At 35.6% G+C, this 27,503-nt stretch overlaps 1 protein-coding gene across 4 annotated transcripts in view; it reads right to left on the reverse strand.

Moving 5' to 3' along the window:
• Window positions 1-5,223: 5,223 nt before the first annotated feature.
• The window catches only part of PTPN3 (protein tyrosine phosphatase non-receptor type 3), a 125,013-nt gene continuing 102,733 nt past the window's right edge, over window positions 5,224-27,503 (reverse strand). For 3 of the 4 annotated variants that reach the window (XM_033512171.1, XM_015619328.3, XM_015619329.1), the window contains 7 exons: window positions 26,588-26,678; window positions 26,269-26,330; window positions 25,268-25,414; window positions 23,052-23,180; window positions 17,022-17,167; window positions 16,209-16,344; window positions 5,224-12,320 (listed from right to left, as the gene is read on the reverse strand). In XM_033512171.1, coding sequence (XP_033368062.1) covers window positions 12,243-12,320; window positions 16,209-16,344; window positions 17,022-17,167; window positions 23,052-23,180; window positions 25,268-25,414; window positions 26,269-26,330; window positions 26,588-26,678 — 789 coding nt within the window. In that variant the 3' untranslated portion in view covers window positions 5,224-12,242. The remainder of the gene's footprint in view (window positions 12,321-16,208; window positions 16,345-17,021; window positions 17,168-23,051; window positions 23,181-25,267; window positions 25,415-26,268; window positions 26,331-26,587; window positions 26,679-27,503) is intronic. The other variant, XR_004496027.1, reaches the window with a different exon arrangement.

A 27,503-nucleotide genomic window follows, 5' to 3' on the forward strand; every position in this document is an offset into this window, starting at 1 on the left:
TGCATGTGCAGGGGAGGCACATGTGTTGTGAGTGGTGGAGGAGAGCAAACTAGGATAAGGAAGGGACAATCACTGCTAGAGGGGGAGCAGAGTGCAGTTCTGGAATGAATCCTTCTTTTTGACAGGATAGCAAGCTGGCCACACTCAAGAAGGGTGAGAAAAATTATCCTGGGATAACCAAATGTTTCACCGTCTTGTAAATCGTCTAGGACTGATGGAGCCATCCAAACCTGTTGCTTCCTTGCCACCAGCCACAGACAGCAATCCAATTATTTTTAGTGTGAAAATCCTCTAGTACTGTGCTTCACAAGAGTATCTTCCATGGGTAGAGCATCCCATGGAATATGGGTAAATCATTTTGGTAGTCAGCCTGGGAATTCTGGCATCAGCCCTGGCATAGGCAAAGGACCACAACTTGGCCCTCAAATTTTCTTCCCTCATCCAATAGTTTTGTTCTGTGGCCATGAGATTCTGCACCCAGCCTTGGGAGAAAGGTACAACTAACTGCATCTCACAGGGCTGTAAAACAGACTTTGCTCATCAATAAGACACTTGCAGTACCTCATTTGTGGGGAGCTATACAAAAATGTATCTTCTTCTGCTGAACGTCAGCTCTTGCTACTTCTCCCCATTGCCCCCCACTGGGAATGCATGAAATCTACCAAGACCTTTTTCTGTAAGAATTTTAAGCAATTAGCACATTTCCATCAAGGAGCAATTTCTATGAAGAAGAGGAACACACTGAGAACAAGGTTATGCCCAGGGTTCCAATTCTCCTTGCAGAAAGGGCTCTGCACTGTGGGCTTCTACTCAAGGCATGTTGCCAGTGCTGTTCTTCCAAGTTTCTATGACTTTGTGCTCTCTTGCTTGCTATACTTGGATAATCCAGATTCCATGTAGTATCTTTCTTTTTGCACTTGGATGCTTGGTAATTCCATCAGTTCACACAGCTAAATTTCTGCTCTTCAAATATCTGCTGAAATTATAACTGTCTCATTTCTGTAATTGAGCAGTTATTAAAGAAGTTATTTTTTTCCCATATTTAACCCTTGTATCCCACACATATTCCTTATATACCATTGCTTAATTGACTGTGCATGTATAAACTGTTTTGTCTCTGCTCTGAACTAACCTGAAAGCTCATTGGATGTGGGATTGTATTTGATAGTTACTTGCTCAGCATCAAGCACCCTAACTATATCAGATTACAAACTTGAATAATAATTGGCTTGATTAGGGCAAAAGGCATGATAGGTAAACCAATGCTTGAATATACACTAAATGTAATCATTGCTACATAAGGCGTTTTATTTTCCCTATTCTCTGCCATCTAAACTCCCTGAAATACCAGGAAATCACTTTACTAAGCCATTACCCTTAAAATAATCCTCAGTCTACATAACCTTGTAATGACAGAAGAGTAAACAGTTTATGCAGATGGCAATAAAGCAAGCAAGATTCAGTGTTACTTGGAGTTGTAAATTATGCATGTATTACAGGAATCGACAAAAGCAAAATCCTATGCATATAAATAATAAAACCAACTTATTTACAGATTTTTTTTTCAATAGGTTAAACCAAGTTTTTACTTCAGTAAAAAAATTAATCATACGCTAGAAAAAGCCCACTCCTTGTTTATACACATGATGTATATCACCTGAATAGTCAGCTTCACTTTAGACTGACCCTTTTTAATACTGTTTATGGCTCAGATGTCAAACTGAATGCATGTGTTCTTTGCCCATTTTTGGAGCTACTTTTGTTATTCACTTAAACTTTCTGTTTTCTTTCTATATATGTGCTCACATACACATCTCTCTCTCTCTCTCTCTCTCTATACACCCCCTCCCTATCCTGTCTTGATAAAGAGATAATATTTGAAAGTAGTGCTATTTAAACAAATCTTTAGGACTCCTGCAAGAGCACTTGCCAAGATGGAGTTTCTTAGTTACACAGCTGAGGAGTTTTAAGCCAGGACAGTTCTGAGCAGTTGCTGCTGTAAGGGGTGAAGTTAAATAACAGAGACCAAACAGTAAAAACCCAGCATCAGGCCATGAGAGAACAGATGACTTTGTAGGAGTGAAGAAACCTTCCCACTCCAAAGAGAGCTCAGACTGGCTGTGGAACTCCCTGCCACAGGGACTGAAGATGGAGAGCCTGTTTCCCTTAGTAAAAACCCAAGGGAAATGGGGAGGAGGAAGAAGCGTAGGAAGCTCCTTGTAAATGGTTATCCTACAGTTTTCAGCAGGTCTAATAACACTTGGCTCTTGTAGGTTTCCTGCATAGCATCTAGGCTATGTTCAGTCCTAACTTTCCTTCAGCTGGAAATTCTACTTCTCAGTTCCTGCTTTACTTACCGAAGTGATAGAGCAGGCAGAGTTACTGAGGTAGCAGAGGTGCAATAGCACAGTGCTGAGAGCTGTTCTCATGGAGGATGGAGGACAAAACAACATCCTCTATTCAAAATGCAGGTGTCCTCAGCAGTAAAATGTGAGGAGATTTTCATGTAATAGTCTTCCTAAAACTACAAAAGCCCAAAACAAAACAAAAAACCTCCAAAACAGAACATGAGAATCACCACAAAACAAACAGAAAATCAACCCAGTAGCACAAATGAAAATAACCCAGCCCTGACTCTTCTAAAAAATTAAAAATTAACACTCACAACCAGTCAAGAGGCAGCAACAAGTAACTTCATAGGCAAAATGTATTTCAGTTTTTGGCACGTTACCAGAATGCTGGAGTCACTGCATCCTTTTAGGCTAAGTAGTATACAGAAGCAAATTGGCGCCATTTGAAAGCAGCAAGCTTATGCTAACTTGGAATCTGTACAACTGAATGCAAAGCTAAAGAGCTACTCTACATTTCCATGACATTTGTATGAACATGCATGGGCAGAGTTACCCAGATCACAGCTGAGGACTCTCATGCTCAAAAAGGACAAACCACTTAGTAAGGAGTAACATTCACTATTTAAATGAGAACTTATTAGGTCCAAGAGAATAGGGCATTTATACTGACACAGAAAGCTCTGAAGGCCAAAATTACACTTAAACAGGAACAAACCCATTAACAGTCAGCTTTCCTATTCCCACAGCACTCTGGGCTACATCAAGATATACAATGAGGGTTTTCACACACCTTTCCACTCTGTTATTACCACCTGACACCCTGGTTAACACCATCATTTGTGCCAGTGCAACTTGACTGTCCCTGAGCAATTAACCCTCAGGCTTGAGAGACAGCTAGTGCTGAGGAAACCTTTTCCCATCAGTGCCAATTAACTAATTTTTTTAACTCTAGCTGATGCACAGATGATCTAAAAGGCTCCTGTTATAAATGATGTTGCATCTTTAGTGAGTGGGTGCTAAACTCAATGGAACAGGAGTAAATCAGAACACCTTTGCTCAAAAATAGTGTTGCAGAGCTCCCCAGAAGCAGTGTCAGGTCACAAGGGTACACGAGTGTACAGAGGAGTCTGGCCTTCTGTCATGCTCCAGCAGAATATTGGTGCCCCTTATTCCTGAAGATGGACCTAGGAATCTGAACTGGCTCTGAACCCAGAGACCAGCAGCAATGGCCCCAGTCTCACCAAATGACTTTCAGTTATTCTCACGGTGTTCATTTTAACAAATTGTGACCTTTGAATTTTGCCACCCAAAATGAAGAAACAAGTTTTCTTAGCAGATTGGCATTAGCACATGCCACCTTTGCATACTTAAGTACATGAAACCCAGTTTAATTTCATTATACTGACTGACAAGAAAAAAAAGTGAACTTAATCACAAATCAACATGAAATCAGATGTTGATAATTGTTATTATATTAGTTAAAATATTTTGAGTACTACAAGGAAAAAAAGCTAAATTGAGTCACTGCTTCAAAATGTTGATGTCACTGAACTAAGGCATGAGAAAGCTAGACATGAAAATAATACATATACCGGGGAATGCCATTTGACATTTATATTCCCAGTTGTTACAAATTTAAGCAAGGCTGTTAAAAGGGAGGTTTCTCTTGCCTGCTTATTGGTAGTCTTTGGAGTTACAAAAAGGCACTCCTTCCATACTCTGGCTCCCTGATGGAGCACCTCACTCCTCTGTGGGGTAGCCAGTACTATAAGGATTTTAAAGGATTGCCTTGTATGGAGGAATGGAACACCTTCATGTCCAAAAATCATGTGTAACACTCAGCAAGTTAAAGCCCTCTTTTCTCCTCTAGTAATCAGCTATGATTCAGATACAAGTTTGGAGTTTATTTCTGCCTTATCTCCTCCAAAAGGCCCTTCTTGCACCTTTTCTTGTTATCAAGCTGTGAAGATACCAGTACATCTTTCCATAAACTGTTTCGTTTGGGATTCCAGCAAAACCTTCATCTTGATAGGTCTCTATGTACCTATAAGAGATTCCAACATGCACACACATCCCATGTCTGAGATGTCCAGACAGTTGGTTTTGGCCTTGCGCTTCCTTTCACTGATTTTATTGAATTCATAACTTCATCATGAAGGGTTATTGGCCTCAAGCTTAAAAAGACTAATCAGTAGGCAGAGCCATGCCTTGTAAACAGCAAAAAGTGCTGGCTAACAACCATCCCAGTTCTTAACGAGATCCCAAACATATTTTCAGGTCAATGCTCTATCCATCTGTTAGTGTTTCATTCAATGTGTTCTCTATTTTAAAACTTATGAACTTGCATTTTAATGTGCATGTAAACAGAAATAATTCAACAGCAGCACCACTGGGTTTGTTTTGAAAAAGTGACAACCACCATGGGGCAACAGACGGTGTAGAAGATTACTCAGACATGCTTGGTGAGTACCCTGAGAACACATGAAATCCCAAAAGGAAGGACAGGCTGCAGATTTCATACATAGGAGCAATAAAGAAAATCTGCACTTGAACAAAAAAAACCATATGAACAAAAACAGTTATGTGGCCTTTCATGACATGACTGCAAAGATTTATTCACCTAATTAATCAAGACAATCCTCTTTAATAAAACTTCTTGGAAGTGAAATATTTATAAGGATTTGTGACTTAGCTTATAACTCCTTTTTTTACTGTGGTACATAAAGCAGACATTTTCCATACAAGCTTGATTGCTTAGATAAAATTCAAGTTGCATCCATGTGTGATTTCTTAGATGATTCCCATCAAAAAGGTCAGTAACTTTTTAATGCAATTCTTATTTTCTTTTTTAATAAGCCACAGTAAAACCATATAGGCAAAAAAATCCTTTATTTCACCATTAGCCGTATAACCAATATGCATAAAATGGTGGCTATGTTTTGTTCAAAACAGTTCCAAACCCGAAGAAAGCTCTACTGAAAACATTAACCAAAACCCTTTATTCCTATAAAAATAATAAAAAAATTATACATTCAAGAGGTGTCTACACTTTTAAACAATAAATTAAACTTTTTAATATCAACATCAATTTACATTTCAAATGATTTCAAAGAACAGAGTAGGGTACAAAATAATCTCATTCCTTACCTTCCAAATACATCAAATACATTCTTTTATTCCTTTAATGCACTGGCACCTAAGATCTTAGAAGAAACTACAGAGTGCTACAGGAAAAAAAAAAAAAAATAAAACCCCCCCAGCCAGAATCCTTGGATATTACCTTCTAAGATTTTGCTGACAAAAACACTAACTGAACTTATGTGAAAATACGAGTTTAGTGACTAGAATAGTGAAATCTTCTTCAAAACTTGCAAAAAAACCCAAACAACTTTGGCTTTCCCAACTGTTATCCAATTTATTCCAGTATTATAAACACATTTCCATATCAGCTGTAATCAAGGTCAGTTTTAATCAGTACATCATTTGTGAGGATGAATGGCAGGCAGATTTTTAAACCTTTTATGGGATTGTCCCCATTATATACCTTGTATCTCTCTATTAAGGTTACACAGTGAAGTGTGAAAACCTAAATAAATTGTTAAGTGCTCACTGCACAGGTCACTGGAATGTAAGCACTGATACCTGTCATTTATTTTGCAAAACTTGGACTAGAAATAGATTTACATTTGAGTGTACATTGTAATTCCCCACCTAATTTCTACAAACACTAATTTAATTCCTGCTAAAATCCAAGTTTTCGGTCATGTATGCAAATCTCTGAATTAGAAGAGCCTGACCAGGATTAACCCAAGTGCTGCCACACTTACCTGCTGCTTAACTAAAGCAAATGAAGCCCTCTGCAATTAAAACTACTGGGCTGAGCTTTTTTTTTTTGGAATGGAGTGCTTTGATATTCTTGCAAACCCATACAGATACACTGGATCTCACTTTGAACTAGACTGCTCAGGTTAGACAACAAAAATATAATCAATTTAGGCATTGGATTTACTGTGCAGGATTTCAATATCTTTTCCCAAGGAAGGCAGCCCCATTTCCTTATTCCTGAATCAGAGTCACAACCAACCATGTGCAAGCAAGTTGACAAATAATCAGGAATCTGGGCTGATGATGCACTTTCTGTGCTTTAGAGGCCATACTGCACACTAGCTGAGAGACAATTTGCTTTAAGACAAGCTGCACCCACTTCTAGCAGCTAACCTTTGTATTTCTGTATTTTTGCAGAAAACTTATTTTTTTTTCCTTTTAAAATGTATGTTTTGTACAGAATTTGGCAAATAGTGATTCCCTACTTGAAGATTCAGATTTTAACTTTTTTTTTTTTTTTAATTTTTTTTTTTTAAAGCATAAATTCTAGCTTGGTGCAAGACGATTCCTGATGCTTGGGAGAGCAAGCTCCAAGGAATATTTACAAAATGTTTATTCTGCAAAAGGCTGGTAGAAATATGATGCTACTCTGGCTTAAGTTGGTAACTGATGTTAGGTAAAGGGTTTAATAGCCCTAACAAAACATCTGCTTCCTCTTAAGCATGCAGGGAAACCTCACCAGTTACCCAGCCACATACAGGTTTCATTTATGTCTCAGAAAAAGACATAAAATGAAATCAGCCAATATTGTTTTTAAAAGGAAAATATTTAAGATATTTTTTAATACTACTTAAGAGCACAAACCAGTAGATGAGGAAAATGTTCCACTTAAAATTATTTTCTAGGTGGGTCTGACAAAAATTAAATCCTATGGCCAACAGTATGGCTCTTTACTAAAGAAATTGTTCCAAGGGAAATCATGTGTTTGAAACAAGGAAGTGTTTTAAAGGAAAAAGAGGGAAAAAAAAATCATATTTCCCACCCCCACTTTATCTGTTAAAAGCATTTTCATGTTCACAATGTTTGATTTTTTTCCTTTTAATATTTAAGTTAAACCCAGGTCTTATCTGCCCTGAAGAAAACATTTCTTACACGCTTTTCCATATATCTTTATGATTTCTACCCCTGCTAGCAGCACTGTTTAAATTTCTCTGAAAGGAGATCAGTTGAGACTTGTCTGAACACCACACTGCCTCTACAGCAGGTGAAAAAAGAAAAATCATTTCTTAAGCAAGAGTAAAATCACTTCGCCTGAGACAAAGCCAGTTTCACACTTTCACTTTCCTACACTCGTAGGAAACCTCAAAGTGATTTTATAAGGCAAAACAATGACATTTCAGGAAACAAAATCATGAAAGACAAGTAAACAGAAGTTAAGACAGTTAACAGTACACTGAAGTGCTTCACTAATGTCTATCAAAACAAATGCTTTAATATTTTAAATACAACTTTAATGAAAGGTTTACCTGCAGCTAAGACCAAAATAAAGCACAAACTAAGACTACTCTTACCCAAGTAGTCTGCAAGCAAATGTCCCCTCTTGAGATGAATTTGACTTAAAAAAAAAAAGACAACAACAATATTTCATGGTCTCTTATAGTCCATACAATTTGTTTTTTTCCATAATATTGATCCTCAACATTTGCTCTTTATATGAGTCGTAAGAATGCTACTGTCACAGAGCTAGTGTGAGCTGAAAAATGGTTAAATCTATTGATATTATGTGGAACTTCTTCCTTTTGATTCAGAAAAACTTTTTTCTTTAGAATGACAGGCTTCAGTGATTGTAGATGCTACTGTTTGAAGCTTATACAGTGTTAAAGTACACTAAAACTAAATCATATTGCATTAGACATACATTTCAACTGTTAATGTAAACTACGGTTAACATTAACCGACTGCAATTTGAGACGGCTGAGCACTATCAGTGTCAGAACTTAAATGCAAGAAACCCATATAATCAAAGCATTGTTTTAAATAATGAATTAATCATTCACTTGGCCTTTGAATAAAGTATTTATAGCTTCAACTAATAAATGCTTTTAACCAAGTAGACTGGTTGCAGGTTACTAATCAAAATACAAACATTTCACAGCACATGTTCTCTGGAAAGGCTGAGAGAGTAAAATAAACTTGCACTTAAATGCTATAGGATAGAAAAATAAAGCCATTATCAGTGAAATAACTATGTTTAAATTATAATTGATTGAATAATAACCATGTGCATCTATTTTCAACATTTATGCATTTACTCTGACACAAGAATATTGTCTACAGGGAAGAGCTTTTTTGTAAAAAATAACATACTCTACTTGTAATAAAGCCAATGCAAGGTTGATGATACAGTTGAGAACTGTAGTTCTTTTAAAATACATATATATTTAACCAAGTACTGCATAGTAGGAAATATGAGGGTAAAAAGGAAAACCAACATTTAAAAAACAGAATATATATGAAGACTTATTGCTGAATTAGTGGGTACACTTTGACTGCATATAATTTAGTACCAACAGGATAAGATACTACAAAGACAGGATAATTAAAAGCAAACCCCTGGATTACAATTTTTTCTTTTTCCAAACACCACCACTGTTCAAGGTTTGGTTGCATTTTAATGATTTGTATTTCATACATCTGATTACACAAAAGGAATTCATGGTTTAGGGCACTGTTTTTCTTATTTTTAATAAATAGCAAGACCTGACCCTTTCACCTCTGTCTCAGAAGTGTTCCTGGGTGAGATTTCTGTAGACACGATGAATAGGCAGTTAAATTGTTTCCATATAAAATATAAAGCCACTAAGTTAAAATTTGTTTAATTCTGTAGAAATAAATGTTAGTGTATTTCACAGTGATGAAAACCTCAAGAGTTTATTGCTCCCTCTTCAACCACCACCACACCACCAGATAGTTTGAATACTTATTTTCAGGATCATTCCAGCACAGGAGAATCTGAGGGTAAAATGTTTATGAAGGTTATACAGAATCTTGTCTTCACAGCATTTTCTACCATTTGCCAATTGTTTGACAATTAAAAACTTTGTGGTCACAAGTTTTAACTCCCACCAAACCCCACCCCCCCAATCTAATCAATTAAATCTAAGTCTTCGTGATTTCTTAATTTTTGTCAAAACAAAAGCTGGCATTAAGATGTTTTCATAATTTCATCTTGCTTTCATTGCAAGATCAGATCTAAGGCATACTTCATTCAGTGCAAAGTCATCACACGCTACAGAGAGAAGACAAAACCCCTTCAATGCTCCCCTATGGACCCTACAGGTACCTGTGCAAAACCCAGCAAGACTGAAATAAAGATGGACACAACATACAAGATATGTGTGAAGTTAATATTTCCTCAAAGGCATTTAAAGAAAACAAACAAATAAACTTACAGAGATTACTATTTATATAGCTTTGAGTATTCTCTCTGTGGCCAGCAATTTCAATCAAGTTATTAAAATCCAAGAGCTCCACAATGGTATTACCAAACCCATCCAAGTTTACCAGAACAAGAGCAGCATTTGTTGTCACAATATGACAGTCATCATTTAAATGCACACATACTGACCCAAGTCAAGCCTATACCATATATCTTGAGACTGGAGTTATACAAGAAATACATTTACAGTGCTTTGGTAAATACATATTAAACATGAAGAAACATAAATAGCAGTTGGAATATAGGAATAACCTTGAACACAAAAAAAACGTGAGTACTTCCATGAAAGACACAGATGTCACAAAGATGCTCTAAATATTTTCTTAGAATTTATTTTCTTGCCTTTTCTCACTTCTTGACAAACTATTAAATGCAAGTCATGCCAACTGCAAGGGATGACTGAGACCTGGGCAGAGGAAAACTTAAAAAAAAAAAAAAAAAAAAAAAGATATTTTAACAGACAGGCACACATGTAACAAAGCTTCCCAAATAACATGTGCATGTCCACTATCATTTTACCTTTGGATTCACACAGATTGAGATACCTGGTGCAATTTAGCAAGAAAAGAGTGAACCAGTCTTTTGCCTCGTAATCTATGCCCAATCAAGCAAGATGACAATGATCCAAAATATTACAGAAAACTCCAGTTGAAGTGAAATTTGGAATGCAGTATTAAGGATGAGCACAAACCTAGCCACCATTCAACCTAACAAAGCCAAGAAGGTTTCCATGTTGCCATCTACTCTGCACATGTCAATTGAAACTCTTTCAATCAATAAATAGTAACCAGGTATCTTCTTCAGGTATAGCTAAAAATGTAATCTTGGATAAAGGACAAAGCTTACAAAAGTCAATTCAGCAATTTAGCTCATCCTATGTGCACTTTCTTGTTATCTCCCAGGGGGGAAAAAACCATAATCTTCCAGTAACATGAGAGATGCATATTGTACAGCTGTGATAGTTTCTATAATGAAACTCCAGCTATAAATGATAATATCCATAATACAAACCATAGTTCTGAAATACATCTGAATATGTGTGTGCATATATATCTCTCTGAAAAAAAAAATTATCTAATTTTCTCTTTTATACATATAAACATCTGGCTAATATGCCCCATAAAAATTTTTCCCTATTTAGAACTAATTTTTTAAATAACAAAGTTTTAAACAGTCCCTTAGAATATTTTTCAAACACTATTAAAAAATGAATAACTATCTCAGGTTAATCAAAAAGCACACACAAAATAATTTAACATTATACAAATGTGGTTATACTGTTCAGAAAGTCCAATTCTCTCATCTGAAATGAAATAGAGACCAGTGTACCTTAGGGTGAATTATTCATCAATGTACAAATTCATTTTCCACGTAAATCTTCAGGTGATTTTAACTGCATTTCTGTATAAGCAGGAAACACAGTAAATCTGGAGAACTCTTGCAAAAGGGAGTCGTGTTTCGCTGGATAAGAGTGCTTTTGCTGGAGGGCAGCAAGTCAACATTTTATCACCGTCTGAACACTAGCAACACCTGTGCCCTTGTAAGCTTCACACCTTGAAATAGCAGCAACATATTTGATGGGTTCAGTAGTAATTTTTCTTCCAGTATTGGATTAGACTACTCTGCATATACAGTAAGTCAAAAGTCTAGTACTTGTGTGCAATATTAATCCACATTTACATCTGAGAACTCATAAATACACATGGAAACAAACATGACAGAGAATTAAACCTCGTTTTAAGTTAAAATATTTTCAGTCCACATACAGAAACAGCAGTGGAAAGTATAAAGGAGACAGCAGAAACAGAAGAAAAGGGGTGTAATAACTAAAACTGTAAGAAGTAGGTCCCTGTCAAAAGGGTAAGTTGCAACTAAAATTGATCAACAGAAGATGTAGGCTGTACCACCTGCATAAATGCCTAAATGCAGCATTATTTTCACATCACATACAGTAGATGTGATTTCTAAGCAGCATATTATAACAGCTGGCATACTCACTAATAGATTTATGGTAACCAAATGCTAAATTTCTCCAGCTCAGTGTTCAGTAGGTATGCATAAGCCTTTAAAGCTCTTTGTCAGCCTTTTAGTCAAGGTTACAGTTCTGTGGATATTTAGTATCCCAAAAGGAAAGTTACAAATATTCACCTTCTATGAACTTTCATATGATACAAATATATTAAATACCTTCTTAAGATGACTTATTTCAATAATAGTTTTCTTCTTGCTATTTCAAAGGAAACACAAGGAACTTTGTAACTTCCAAAGTAAAGGGTGTCTTAAGGCAGTAAAAGATATTTGTTAAGGTTTCCATGATTGTTTATGGTTGTTTATGTGAATAATGCATATTACACACAATTGCTGTCATATATTTATCTATGTGACTTTGTTATACTGTACATGATTTAGCAATGTTCTTGAGAAATTTAAAGTGCCACAGTTCAAACGTGCTCATCTGTCTTTTCATGGGCTTCTAGTCCATTCTAGTTGCTTTCAGAAACAAGCCCTTGCTCTACTTAAAGAGCAGTTTTTTTAGGCAAAAAAGGAATTCATCCTTCACTGCTGTGCTAACTGGAATCCAGTGGTCGAACCAATCCTTCTTTGTAAACACGAAGAATAGCTTCACAAACAAACTTGTATTGACTCTGTGTAGGAAAGAAAACACAAAAACATTTATGGATGTTCAGTCAAACTGCTGATTAGACAGTATTATTGAATAGGACTAACAGTTCCATGGCTTCCTTTTTTCCTGAGCAATGACAGGAGAGGAACTACAAGGATGGGAGGAGAAAATCCTACTCTCCTGTCTGTGTCCACAGTAAACAAAGCTGACATTTACTCTTCCTTGAAGGACAAGCACTAAAAATCACACACCAAGGAAAATACAGTTACCCAAACGAAAAGAATACGTGCTTAATTTTCAGGAAATAGGAATTATTTGTAAAAACTACGCATGACTTTTGACTAAGTTTAACTTGATATTTACCTTCTTTATACATCTCATCTATTTGGGGGGGGTGGGGGGATGGTAGTTATCTGATTATTACGAGTATTCTGAGCTTGCCAGTCCTGCAGTTACATATTACTGTGCACATTTAAATTACATGCCCAAGGCCACATTTAAAGTTGCCATATAGGATCTATAGGTGTAACTACCTAACTGAAGCCCCCCCCCCTTTTTTTTTTTCCAAACCACCTACAGTACCACAGGAGTCATTTTATTTTCAATTTTTGATCAGACCACATATCTCTTTTTGTAACAGAAGGGGATCAAAACCCTTCAAATTAATATTTTTGAAGAGCAGCATCCACATTAATTCTTCTGTCACTCAATATTTTGATCTCAATTAGATCTTAAAATCGTCAAAAATTAGAGCTTCTTTTCTACATTATACTATTACAAAGACTAGGTCTTCCATGACCTTGTAATATAATTATTTGTTGAAAACAATTAGCCTGTAAGCCTCTGCCTAAAAAGTGATACAAGGAGACATTATCCGTAGGACTAGTGCAGAACTGAAAGTCCAGCTAGCCTGAATAAATTTTTAAGACTAACACAATCCTGAGAACACAAGATGATTGAAATTTAAAAGAACTTGCAAAGATCAAAGCATCCTCACTTCTGTGAAAGTACTATTGTCAAAACCCCAAAATGAACCCTTTTCTCCAAAGTTCCACGTCATATTCAGAGAAGCAAAGCTTCACATTTTTTACATCCCTTTGTCCATCTTTGAAATGTTCTCCCAGCTGCCCTTGTATTGACAGTTCCCATCAACTCTTCTGAAGCATCTGGAAACATTCTCCCACCATCTCCTAAAGAGAAAGGCTAAAAGATAACATTTGGACTGTGAAGGACCTTAGGTTGCCTTTGTATACCAGCAGTTAGGAATGTTATTCTTGTCCATAACATAACACAACACACTTTCTTTTAAGTACAGAAAAACTTAAGGAAAACAAGAAGGTGGAAATGCGTTTTCTGCATCTTGATTTATCTGGATTTTCTTTCAACCTTTCAGTCAATTACTCCCACCTTCAATATCACTTTGTTCTTATTTCTTAATTACCTTCACTTGTCTCTTCATTGTTATTGTCATTTCCATATTTCTACTGCCTGAACAAGCCAGGTGTGGTATTTAGCTCTCTGTTCAATACTTCTGTTAACTTGTGTGATCAAGTTACTGAACAAATAAAAGAATGAGCACTTCAGCATTGCTTCCTCTGACTCAATCTCTGACTACTTGTTTTCTTTACTCTTATCTGTTTCATGTATTATTGCTCACTCTACTAGCTACCTCTATTATGTACATCCTAAGCACTGTACTCTGCATTGTCCAGATACCTAATTTCTCTTTATTGGAAGAGAAGGATTAATCTTTCCTTTTTTTAATGAAAAGCCATACAGTTACACCAACTTTGTTATAGCTTCATCATTTTGGTTGAAGTTCTTTTGCAGCTCAAGGTAACAAAACCACTGGTCTTTGAGAAACTACAGCATTCATATGATTAACAACAGACTCTAAACTGACCAAGTAATAACTCTGATCGCCCCATTCTTTTTGAGTGTGCCCTGTCACAACATGCATCTAGCAAATTATTATCACCTTAGAATTGGAGCACACACAGAGTGTGCCCCACAGGGCAGCTGAACGTGCTTTAGGCAAAGCTATTAAAACTGAACAATCCCTTTATTACAACCGAATAATCTCTAATGGCTTCTCCCAGAAATCCTACGTGGGATATCAAATATGAACAGTGAGGTTAGGTGACATGCAGACATGGGAATGCAATAGAGCACCCAAGATAGATCCAAATATTAATATGCAGCTCTCTGGTATTCTGTTTTCTCAGAGCTGAGTGCTTGCTTCTGTGTCTCATTTACAGCACAATATGCCAATTTTGCTCACTGGCTTTTAACAACACTATCTACCTTCTTCAGAAATAACACATGAATTTAGTTTCACAGTATTGCTGCTACAGATCATCCCTCTCCTGATTGTGCTGACAGCAAACTGCATAACACAGCAAGCAAGGTAAAGAATCCTATTTTGGATATTCATTTTCCGAACCAGGAGTCTGACTGTAGCTGTATTTATTACTATTCCCTGTATTCTTCAGTTATGTCAGTGTAAAGTGAAAGGACAATTCTGTCTGATTTCTGTTGTAACAAAAGGGATTCAGTCTTCTGGCAAGCTGAAGTTTACTTCAGGTTTTTACATCTGATTCTCAAGAAGAGGATCACTTCTAGAATGCTGAAACTTGAACTTGTTTAGGTAATTTTAGAAACTGAGGGGTGTAGACAGGTGCAACTGCAGAAGTTAACACTCGGCTTCCTTAAACTTAAAGCTAGTGTTCTTCATCTCATGACCACCTTTGTCATCAGCTCAGCTTCTACTTCAGCAAGGAACAGGCAGGGCACCTTTCAAACAACTGCCTTGTCAACCACACAGTCCTGATCCCCTTCCAGAGAGTGCACTACTGCTGCAATGAACGTGAATCCCAGCAGCACGCACGCAAAAGCTCTGCTCACTGAGCGCTCTAATGGTACACAGGCAGCTGCAGACTCTGACACTTTCATGCCATTTGATGATGCAAGATTTCCCCCACATCTAGTCATAATGCTAATACCTGCAATCATTAACCTGCTAATGAATAGAATTTGTTTTTTAAATTTTCTGTGATCAAATGGATTTGATTTCAATGCATTTTAGGCATTTTCTTTGTAAGATGAGACAGAAATGCCCAATTTAACTGTGTGGCTTTCTATGTCTAAACACCCTTTAATTTCTCATAGGGCATTCAGTTCTCCAAGATAACCCACACTCAGAATTTTTGTCATCCAGCCTCTCCTAAAGGAAGAACAATGTCTCATCCTTCATTCTTCTCTAATGTCAATATGTTCATTTCCAAAGCTGACACAAATTTGCTCTCATGAATTCAAAGTTGCCTCACTTTCATCTTAAAATCACCGTCTACTTTCATGTTTCAGCTACTGAGGCTACACAACTTCTCCGCATATTTTTCCAACTGAGTAGTGGCAAAATTAAAAAAAATCCGTAGTACATTCTTATGGAATTTCTGCTCTAAAGTGGTCTTTTGAAAAGTCACTTCCTTCTTTTCAAACCAGACCCCAGACACTTTGATTTTACTTTCAACTTAGTAACTTCCTATAGTACTCTGTACGAGAAAAAAAAGCAAAAATTTATTCTAGGTTCTTGAAGAGAATTTAGACAAAGGACTGTGAACAGATGATCAGTACAAGTCTGACTTTGGGCATTCTAACTACTTACAATGTATCAAAATCAATTATCTTTTCCTGGCAAGATAAGAAATATTTTAAAAACAGATAAATACATACCTCATTAGCAAAGCAGCCTTTGCCACCATGCTACATTATGCTAAATTTATGAAGTTTGAAATATAATGACAACTGAAGATTCAGACTACTAGATCCTTTAAAAATATTTTGGACCTGTTTTATAACTTGACAAGTGCAGTAGATATACAGAAAAATATGCTTCCTCTCCATCACTTACTGATGTTTGCACCATCATAGCTCTCTGGTCTCTCATTTTCCGTACAATATCCAGTGGATAAACAGGCTGGTTCCTTTCAATTAGGCACATGGCTGTTTCCATAGTGACCAACACACCAGTGCGACCGATTCCTGCACTGTGAAATGCAACAGGAAAATAGTCTATAAATTTAGGTTATTGCAATGCACCAAATTCGTATCACAATTTTAATAGTAGGACAATCTTGGAAATCACAGGAAGACCATAGTAAAATTGAAAAAGAGTGCAAAGTTTATTTTTTCAGCAACTTCAATAATATTTTCTGGGAATTACTGAAAAGAAAACATTTTTTAATATAAGTAAAACTAAAACCTCACCTGAAGTAAAGGCATTTTTAAACAATTAAACTGTTCAAACTTCAGTGGTTTCATATTTTTGTCTTAAAAAAGGTCAGATCTAATTGACTGCTTTTATGACACACACTTGAACAGCAGGAAAAGAATTTTTGCAGTACCATTCAAAATGAGATTATAACAGTGGTAGAGGATAGATAAAAACCAGATAACAAATTAAATTACAGATTATCAGATCTGTGATAATTATGTGACTAAGCCATTTCACCATTTCAAAAGGTTGCAGGAGAAAGGGAGACAAAGTAAACTCATCCTTTAGATATAACATCAGTATTTCTGTCTTTAGCAGTAAATGCTCGTATTGCATGGTTTAACATTTTCATCTAATTCAAGGAATCTCCTGTCCTGAGAAACTTTTCCCACCAAATGCTTATTCTAAGGCTGAAGCAGATCTATAATCAGAGTTTTAAAACACAAGTACCTGCAGTGAACAAGAACTGGCTCATTCTTTACTCTCTTTGGCCTCATACAGGTCACAAACTCCAAGAAGTCCATGGAGTCATCAGGAACGCCATGATCAGGCCAAGCTACGTACTGGAGATGGGTGACGGTGTGTTGCTGTTCTGTCTAAAATACAGTAAAGTTTTCAAACAATGGTCACTGTTATGACTCTTGTATTAATGTTTACTAGATACAAGTCATATTTTTCACAGCAAGTGTTTTCTGCAGATGCAATAAGAGGTAGATGGTGTAGAAAACATTTGTGATTTTAAAATTCAGTGTGAAGTATGGACATGTAATAATTCATAAGGCATAACATTTTCTAAATTAGTGAAGTATCAAGTTTAACTTCTGTGAACTAAACATTTTAATTTTTTGATTTATTGACTGTTAACCTATGACACTTTGACATCATTGATTCACCTGAGCTAAAATGCTACAAGACATAAGCATAATAGTATTATACTATAGCACAGAACTGGTTGGAAAACTGAGAACATCAGAACTACTGAGAACAATACTAATATAACAGGGGGTTAGGGCTATTCAATCTATTGCAAATATGTGCATGCACACTTAGAGATTCAGGTATAATAAAGCTGCCTGCAACACTTGCTAAGTCTGGTTTCTATTAGAAAAGAGTATATATACATATATATCATTCATACACACATGCTCATTGTACATATATGAATAACATCTGTATGATCCACAGGAGGATACTCTTCTGTATGGAAGCAATATAATTAGTTAAAAGACTCCGTTGTACAAAGAGTTCTTTTTTTGAATCAATTATTTGTAAAAACATCACGGTTTTACAGAAGTTCTTTCAGTTTAACTTTTTGTTAACTTTGATTATGAAATCACTCAATCATCTCTGCATTCAGATTGGGCTGAACTGTTATGTTACAGATGTAACTAATGGTTAGGGTGGGAAGAGACTCGTGAGCTCTGCTGCATCATGCAGCAAAGATCTCAATCCCTACAAACTGTGTCCCCATGTTCCTTTATTCCTTCCCCATGTTTTGCAATACCTAACTCGTTACCTGCATTTATTTTCTGTCCATTGCCAGACTTAAAATTTGGCAGCCTTCTGAAATAAAACTCTCCTTTTTGGCTGGATTAGTCTGTAAAAGCTGGCCATTGGAATGTTTCTGTGATGCTAGTGACTTTTAACTTTTTTCCCCTTTTATGCTCACAACTGCTGAAATATAGGACATGTTTAAAATGTCTTGAACTGCTTGTCTTCCTCTCCCACTTGAGGGTGCTCCACTCCCAGGGAACAGGCTAGTAGGACACAAAATATGGAATAAGTACTACCTATGTACTAAGTAGAGTTTTAAGGAATACATTTATTCCAGTCAGAGCAATTTCAGAAATTTACAGTTGTCCACAAGGACAAAAAGCAAAACTACACAGCTCATACTTTGCTTCTTAAAAGCAGAGTCTGAGCAATCAACAATTAAAAAAGGGCCAGCATAAGACCCACATGGACAATGTAATGTAACATTAATGACCAAGCTCACCATAATACAAATTACATCAGGATCTACCAGCCATGTCATCAAGAGACGCACAATGACCAGGATCTCCACGTGAAAAAGCATGTATGGCCTTTTGTTACCCAGCTCTACTGAGTAGAAAAAGTTCACCTTGACCAAATGATTACCATTCACATTTTTCTGAAATGCCACAGATTTAAAAAAAAAATACAAAAAACATGTCTAAAAATGTCTTTAAAAAGTCCTTCTTTAAAAATCTGCACATGCTTCATCAGAACCTCTTCAAAAGGGAAATGAGATAAAGCAGCAATTACATGTAACAGTTTGAGCTCATTCTCTTAAATTAGAGACCTCTGAATTACAGCATCCTGGTGAAACAAAGACTTGACTAATTTGAAAATTATCCAAGACCAAGTACACCCAGTTGTCCTTCATGTGCTTCAAGAACCAAAAGCTATTCAACACGGATAAGTGCCAGTGGCACACCTGAGAAACACTGACAGTCATCTGTAGAAGCAAGAAGTTATTCTTCAAGCTCAGAACAAAGAACTGACTTAATTTTTACTTATCAGTGCTTCAGGCTCAAATAGAGTGAGCTGCATTTATTAAATTGTTTACAGACATCAGGTACAAGAAGTATGTTACGTAAGACTTATTCAGAGTGAGAATACGCTAAGAACATGCAATTAGCCCTCACAGCTGCTGCTTTTGGTGTAGGAATCTCCAATTTCTGTTAGGTGCCCTAATCATCCTTAGAGACCAATATAGGTGTTTGTTAATTATTCCAGGTAGGCTTCGAGCCTCAGTGTAGCCCTCTAATTATTTGTGCTTTAACACTATCAGTTTTGTTTCTTTTGTTGAGTTCTTCTGGGATGATTCAAAATGCTGAAGCTTGACTATTCTGTCACTCGCTTTTCAAAATGCACAAGTATTTTAAAACACTTTATGCTTTATTAGCAATTTAAACCTGATGTAAGCAGTAAATATATTCATTTATATTAGAATTAGATTTTCTATGTCTAAGCTTTTACGTCTCATGCAGAAAATGTCAAAGCAGTACTTTGATGAAGTCGCAATTTTTAAAGTTATTTTTAGAAATTTTTTTTCTTCTTTAAAAAAGTAATATCTTCAAGTCTAGTGAAAATCAGTTTTTTAAATACAGAAAATGTCAGCCAAACAACAATCCACATGGAAATAACTTGCATTAAAAGACCACCAAAGTTACTAAAATCTAGCACTTGTACATGCAAAAATGCTAGAAGTATAGTTACTGGTTCCATAGTTAGCCCTACAGTACATGTTCAGCTATCAATACCTATTTTTAAACACTATTCCTCCCAGCTCTCTCCTTTGTATAAACCTGGTAATGGAAAATAAGTGGCAACTTCTCATTATACTCATGTATCAAACCACTATTTTCTGCAACTCATTTTAAGTATTTTCCAGAATTTTTTCTTTTTGCACACAGGTTTTCAATGATAGTCATCCTAATGATTGATAAATGTATAATATTTCTTCATAAAAATCTGGCTTTATTTGTTCTGTTTGATGAGTCTTAGAGAAAGTGAGCCAGTAAGAGCTGCTTATGGCGTGGTTGTTATTTTTGCTTAACTTGACCTTGTACACCTTGCTATTCCAAAACTATTTAATGATTTTTTTAAAAAAATTCCTGTGGACTGATTTTGGTGGAATGCATGGATTTGATATTTCTCCAAATCAGTTTAAAAATTATGGATTCAAATAAATTAGCCCAGACTCCAGTGACACTTCAGGATTATGTAATTTTCCCATTTTGTAGTCAGCCCTTTGGCCAACATTTAGCTTCTTCGTGGCATTGATCCATATTTAATTAGTTAGGAACTGCAGAAGTCTAAGACATCATGTTAATCCCCAGCTGTCTGTTATTGTGCTTCTTCACTGTCATTACAGTGAAGTTGTTCAGCAAAAAATTCTCCAACAAACCTATGTACTTGTCCCTACCCATCCTGAGCAAATTTAAGATAGGTAACTGCAGCAGCAGCTTCATTGTGGTTAAGCTAACATCCTAGATTTTGCTCAGAAGCACATAATCCTTTCCAGTGAGTCTCTCACTGGGGCTGAAACTCCTGACAAAGAATAGGGCTGTCACAGGCAGTGCTTCAAATGGCAGCTCTAACACTTGCAATACTGTACTGACAAGACCTTCAGCCACAAAAATATCCATTCTTCATCCTTCTGCAGTTTGCAGACTTGCTTATTATAATTACATCAAAAAGCAAACTTCCTTGATTCATTCTCCTTAAATGATACACTCTCCCTGATTAATAAAAGATTTGTGTGCTCTTCAGAAAATGAACACAGAGAACTTAGAATAACAATAATCATATAGAAAGTTGGAAATTTAAACTTGAAATGTCAGCCTTAATTCTTACTTATGTTAAAAAACAAGCAATTGATTTTACATTTCAGTTATTTAAGTTAATGTCCTTTTTCACAGAGGTTATAACATAATCTTCAGTAATGAGACAAAAAAAAAAAATCACAGTGTAGAACTACATTAACTCTGAAATGATCTTTTTATCTTACAAGAGGAAAAGGTACACTCCTTGCCAGTGAGCTTCACAAATATACCTTGAAAGCTGAGTCTGAATGATCAGGGTTAAAGCCCAGTTTCTAAAGAGTAGATACTCTGGCAAGACGCATTTGGCACATCTTGGACAACTTTTCACACGTTACTATGCTGCTGTACACACTTGCCATAAAATGTCTAACTTATTTTTGTTCTTTGGCTCTTTATACTTCAAAACCAGTGAGATTTCATGGTCAATCATATATTGTAAGGCATTTATATTAAAGGAAACTGAATGAAAATTTGTTTCAGCCTTCTTATGCTATTTTGTCAAGGATCATAAAGAAATACGTATCTTGATTTACAAAATAGTGCACTATGTGATGAACTCTGTGCTTTCACTACATGATTTCTTTCATTTGGTCTGTTTGTTCTGGTCCCCAAAGTGTTCAGAAGCTTTTTTTAAAAGATGAAAAGCCTCAACCAACCCCAAAACCCCTCAAACTTAGTGCTACAGTATAGCTTTCAATCTTTGTATTAAAAAGAAAATGCAGGAAATGAAACCTTTTTCATTTTATGAGATTTAGAAAGGTTACAAATAAATAATTTGAGTGACAAGGACTTAAACTTTGGTACATATAGTTGCAGTACTACTTTTATGAGGTTAATTTTTTCTGCGTTGACATTTAAGTTTATCACTTACAGAGTAATTGTCCAAAATACAGAAACAAATGTCATGGTCCTCCCTGACTGAGCAGTTTCTCATACCTAGAAACAGAAGTACTGTAAACTGTCTTAACTGAAAAACCTTTAAGTACTGACATCTGACATCTCACATGTTTATGACTGCAAAGAAAAACTTAATCACATTAAAACAAATTTGATGCACTGTCAAGTAAGAAAATGTCAAGTCACAAACATATGAGATTAAAGGATTGGTCATCTTGCTGTAAGAACATTGATTAAATATTATATTTTAAAACAGATTTTACCTTTTCCTTGCTTACTACATACTATTAGTACTAGGTAACAGTAAAAGCTACTTAACAGTACAGAAGTTTAAAAGATAAACTGCAAATTAGCCTTTGATCAGTATACAGTGATTTCTTGCACATCTTATGATAGCATAAACCCTTCATCTTTTTAGAAAATACCTGTGGCCATAGAATTTTGGAAAAGAGATGAAGGGGAATGTATAAGAAATGCAGGTCAACTTAGAAACAAAATCCAAACTTCAACCCCTACAATTCAGGTTATGGGAAGTCCAGACATGACCTGAACAGATTTCACAAAGATAAACAGAACACTATTATTTTGCCTTCTCTTTGCTTTCTAACTCACTAGACATTAGCATGAAAGTATTAGCAGTTAAGGAATATAAGTATTTTTCATAAATTGAACACATTTCAATTGAGATACACATGAACTTTTTTCTTTTTTGAAATCTGAGTAAAGACAATGAAAAGGAACTGGTGAGATTCTGCATCTTCTCAAAACAACTTTATTATGCCTCACTTCTTTATTAGCTGTTCTAGCTGCATGTGTTATTAACCAAGTGACCCATATTTCAATCTTGAAAGAGCAGAGTTACTTAGGAAAAAAACTCTCATTATCAATCAAATCATTATAAATCAAAGTACTTATGAAGAATCAGTGATTGCAAAACCATTTAAAGAAAAGCACTAAACTTCCTTATGATGTTACTGCAGTACCTGTACAGCATAATTTACTATAGAACTTCAAAAAATGTGTCTTTGAAGAAGCTCTAAAGAAATAACCATACCATGTTTATCCACATAATATAGGCGTATTCTATTTTAAAAAATGTGTGTATGTATATGGGCACACATCATATCCACACACAGAGATATACATTGTCAAACACGTGGTCTTTATCTACACATCTATAAATGTATTCATTCATCTTATTTGGGGATAATTAAAGGCAAGGGCCATTTACCTCAATGTTTGTAATGACCATTTTTCTGACAACATAAGCAATTGTGCAGTCTTCAGAGTGGCATCTGACACGGAAGCAGCCATATTCCATGACATCTGGTGGATCAGGCCAGTACTGATGACACTTGGTCTGTAAAGACAATTAGGCACACATCAAGATTGTTGTATACAAGGCCTTCTGTTTCCAGCCTTCCTTCCTATGTTGTGGTTCAGGGAATTCAAGGAGTGGTACAAAATCTGTGTTAGTTTGCTGGTGAGATTTGCCTCCATCCAAATCGAAAAATAACAGGACAAAACAGCCTAAGTTCTCCATAAACTTCTGCTTTAGGGATTTAAAATAAATATTCAGGTAAATTAGAGGCATGATGCTTTGTCTGCTGCTTTTCTTAATTGCTAGAATGACTTGTCATGGCATAATGTGGGAGGATAAAGCTGGATTTATTCTGTCTTAAGAAGTGCAGGGGTTAAATTTGAAACTAACTTTATCCATCTAATAGCAGGTTACAGAAAAGGAAAAGCCACACTTTTCTTGAAAGTGAGCAATGAAAGGACAAGAGGCAACTGTAAAGAAGCAACAAGGGAAATTTGGACTGATGTTGGCAAAAAAATTCCACAAAGAAGAACAAGCACAGAAACAAGCTCTATGAGAGTGTGGGATCTCCACATGTGAAAATAATTAAAACTTTGATGTGACACTGCAACCTGCACAAAGTTCAAAGTTGTTTTTGTCTGTAACTTTTAAATTGATACAGAGTAGCACAAGTTGGAATTTTTTAAAAGTTAGAATTTCTCAATTTTACCTTTAATAGAACTCAGTTTTCAAAGGCTTAAAATCCAGATTATAACCATTATGCCTGAAAGTTTTACTGTGGTTTATCTTAATTACTTTGCCCTTCTAATTTAAGGCAAAACAATGTATCCATTTCTGAAAAAATGGACAGTACTGTGGAGAAAAAAAAAAATCCTATCATACAAATCTTAACACCATTGGAAAGAGATAGTCTGGAATGTAAAACCTCCATGGACTAGGAAAACATTTGGAATTTGCCAATGGAGAGATTATTGACAAGAACATACATCTTTTTCTACGTCTGAAAGTTCACCCACAAACTGGGCAAGTTTAAATAATTTCTGAAAGCAAACAAATCTCATAAAAGTGTCTGGCATACTAAGGCACCAGCAGGATGACTAAAAGTTATCAATAATTGCCTTGAAGTTTCCAATTGACCGTATGAACTCCAGACTACTACTAATCTGTGTTTCTCCTCAGTACAAGGAAATGAATACACCAATATAATCAAAAGATGAAGGGAGCATTTTTATGTCAGCTGATGTTCAATAGTGTCTGCTTCCATGAGCAGCTACATAACATGACCATGGTTAGAACCTAATTAACTGTACCTCCTTACATCTCAGTCTTTATGCTGCTTAAAATACTCCCTTGTTTTCTAAAAACACTGGGTTTTGACTGGGATGCCAGATAAATTTGGTAATGTAGGACAGATCACATACAAAATACAGATAAAGGCTACAGTGAAGGAATACAGGAGACACCACCTTCTCCACCACTTAAAAAATCCAACTGTCAAGTTTTCAGTTTCTAAAACTTCAAAACCAATACCTTCCCATTTAATCTAAGGACTTAATCTTTAAAATTACAAAGGACAAACTAAATCAAAATACACCAGAATTTCACTTTGCTATTCCAAAATTCAAGGAGAGACAGAACTAATCTAAAAATAATTAAAAATTATCAAAGCAATTATAGGAAGGAAAATGAGATGTAAATAAAAATAAGCAAGCTAAATTCTGACCACTAGTAGATACCACAATGGCAGACTCATTTTTACAGCTAAACTACAAGGTTTGCTCAACCCATTCACTGCTTCCAGACATTTGCTGAATCTTTTCAAGAGAAACTGCCACATGGAGGCCAATACACAGGGAGAAATACAGCAGGGCATGGTACCCATCTGACCAGCACAACAGAGTGAATGCAGATTTCTGTTTATCAGGAAGCTGGTTTGTTTGCAAAGCAGCATAACAAAAAGGAAGTTGAAGACTATCTGCTGTGTCTAAGTAATTCAGAAAGCCTGGCCCACAGAAGAATAATTCAACAGAAGAAGTTGGCCCTTTTTAGGGTTATTTAACCATAACAATGCAAAAAATTTCAAAGGTACAGTACGTCTTCAGCATCCAAAGGATCTGGGTACTTACCCGTCCTCGTTCAGTGAGAGTTGTTAACATGATGATCAGTGATAATTTGTGATCCCAGACTACTTGCCAGAAGTGTGCACATGTGTGTGGAAGAGGCCCCTGAGTAGCAATGTACCGGTTCACAATGCCAGCAGAAGGAATTTCCATCTGCAGAGGGAAAGAAAAATCCTACGTTAAGTTCACACTCACTACTCAAGTACTTTTTTAATTCGGTGTTTCATTCAAGCAGGAAGTTTTGAGGGAAGATTAAGGCAAAAAAGCTAAGTAGTAAGACAATCAAGATTACAATTTGTTATATAAAAAAAATTTAAATCATTAATTTTGAACAGATATAAAGCACAGATTCTATAGATTCTATAGTCCTTCATGTTGAACTATGAGCAGAGGATTAATAGTGAAAATGTACTTGAAAAATTGAAACTACAAAGCTTTCTATATTTTGTAAGGAATGATGGCAGGGTATATACACCAAAGGTATAGCAAAAATGTTTATTGCCTGATACTAAATACAGGAAGTTAATAATTGATTCTGTAATTTAGGTATTTAGCTTATGTATCTGACAGAAATATATACACATTTTCCCCTCTTTTCCCTGACTCCCAGACTATATGTGATTGATGAGGGAAATCAAGGCTCTAATTTATCTTCTGGATCCTTCATAACATAGCTGGTAGGTCATAAGTGGTTCTAGGGGGAAAAAAAGGCTTAGTTTCATGGAGACAACCTCAGCATTTGAAGTATATGGAAAAATGAAACAATTTTTGCTGGTTAAAGACGGTGCATATATCACAATGTATCACTACATGGTAGCACCCACCGTGTATTAGCATGGTTACCTGTTTCACAACAGACGCTATTTTTTAGGTTGTGAAATTTTGCATCTTTCACACTTACAAATCCCACAAATTAAAACAAAATGTCCTTATTCCCCAAAAAAGACAAATTTTGTCTGCTCTAGTAATATAGAAAGTGAGTAAATGCAGGTCTCTGTATGACTTACATTCACATAATTTGCATTAATGTAATCTTCATCTCCTTGCAATATTATCCTTGTAGCATCATCTGCACACACACAAGAAAGAGGGAATAAAATTAGCAATTAAGAGACATACTTCCCCTCTATTAAGTTAAAAAAACCAAAACAACAAACTAAGAAATTGTAGAAACACAAACAGCAGAATACAAACAGAATAAATTATGTTTTAGAAAATAAAATTACCAATTACATGACTTCAATTATATAATAAAATCTTCAATCAGCAAGTTCAAAACAGCAGTTTTAAAAAGCAAAATAGGCAGAAACTATATTTTAGACTCACAAGGTAGAACATCTTTGTATCTATTCTTGTCCATATTCTGAGGTACCTTTGCACATGTAACAGCCAATCCTGGTTTCTTTCTATAAAGTTGCTGCAAAGTAGAATGAAAAATTATAGAATTTTGAGGGATGTGATTCTGCTGTACACACACTAATTACATTCACACAAAAATATATAGACTGAAAAAAACCACATATTTTCTTTAATGTTTTTCCTATCCTTCTGCAAAATTTACTTGAGAGGTTTTTGTATTTAACATGACAAGAATTTCTATTAATGTTAGCCAATTAGGATAGCTAGAAAAATTTCTAGGAAAAAAACAAAAAACAAAAACAGCATGTGAGCATCATTGAAATAAACTGTTGCTCTGCAAGTTTGTGTTTTGATTTTAAAACTATAGACCAGAAGGACAACAGTGGTTGAGGGTGGAACAAGGGAACAGTGAATGCATCAGAACAAAAAAAAATACCTGCAGACTTATTCTCTGGAATAAACTATAATACAAAAATTTCAGAAAAAAATTTATTCTCTGGACTAAACCTATCCATTTCAATCCTGCAAGTACCTAAAAACCCAAAACCTCAATGTATCACAATTTCTTAACATGTGACTTCTTTGCTTTTGGGCCAACCACTATGTTGCAGACTTTATCTGGAGTAAATTTGGACATATGAAATGGGATATATATAATGTGTGTATAACCAAAATTTTGAAGTTGGTGTTAGTTTAATGGCTGGACTCTATGATCCTGGAGATCCTTTCAAACCTTAATGTTTTTTGTTTCCAAGTACATCAAACAAGACCAAAAAAAAAGGCACGGAGGGGGAAAAACAACCCCAAAAAACCCCAAAACAAAAAAAAAAAGAGCAAAAACCACCAAACAAATCCACAAGAATTGTAATTAAACAACTATAGC

Source organism: Parus major, chromosome 2 (genome assembly GCF_001522545.3).
Source record: "Parus major isolate Abel chromosome 2, Parus_major1.1, whole genome shotgun sequence".
NCBI lineage: Eukaryota > Metazoa > Chordata > Aves > Passeriformes > Paridae > Parus > Parus major.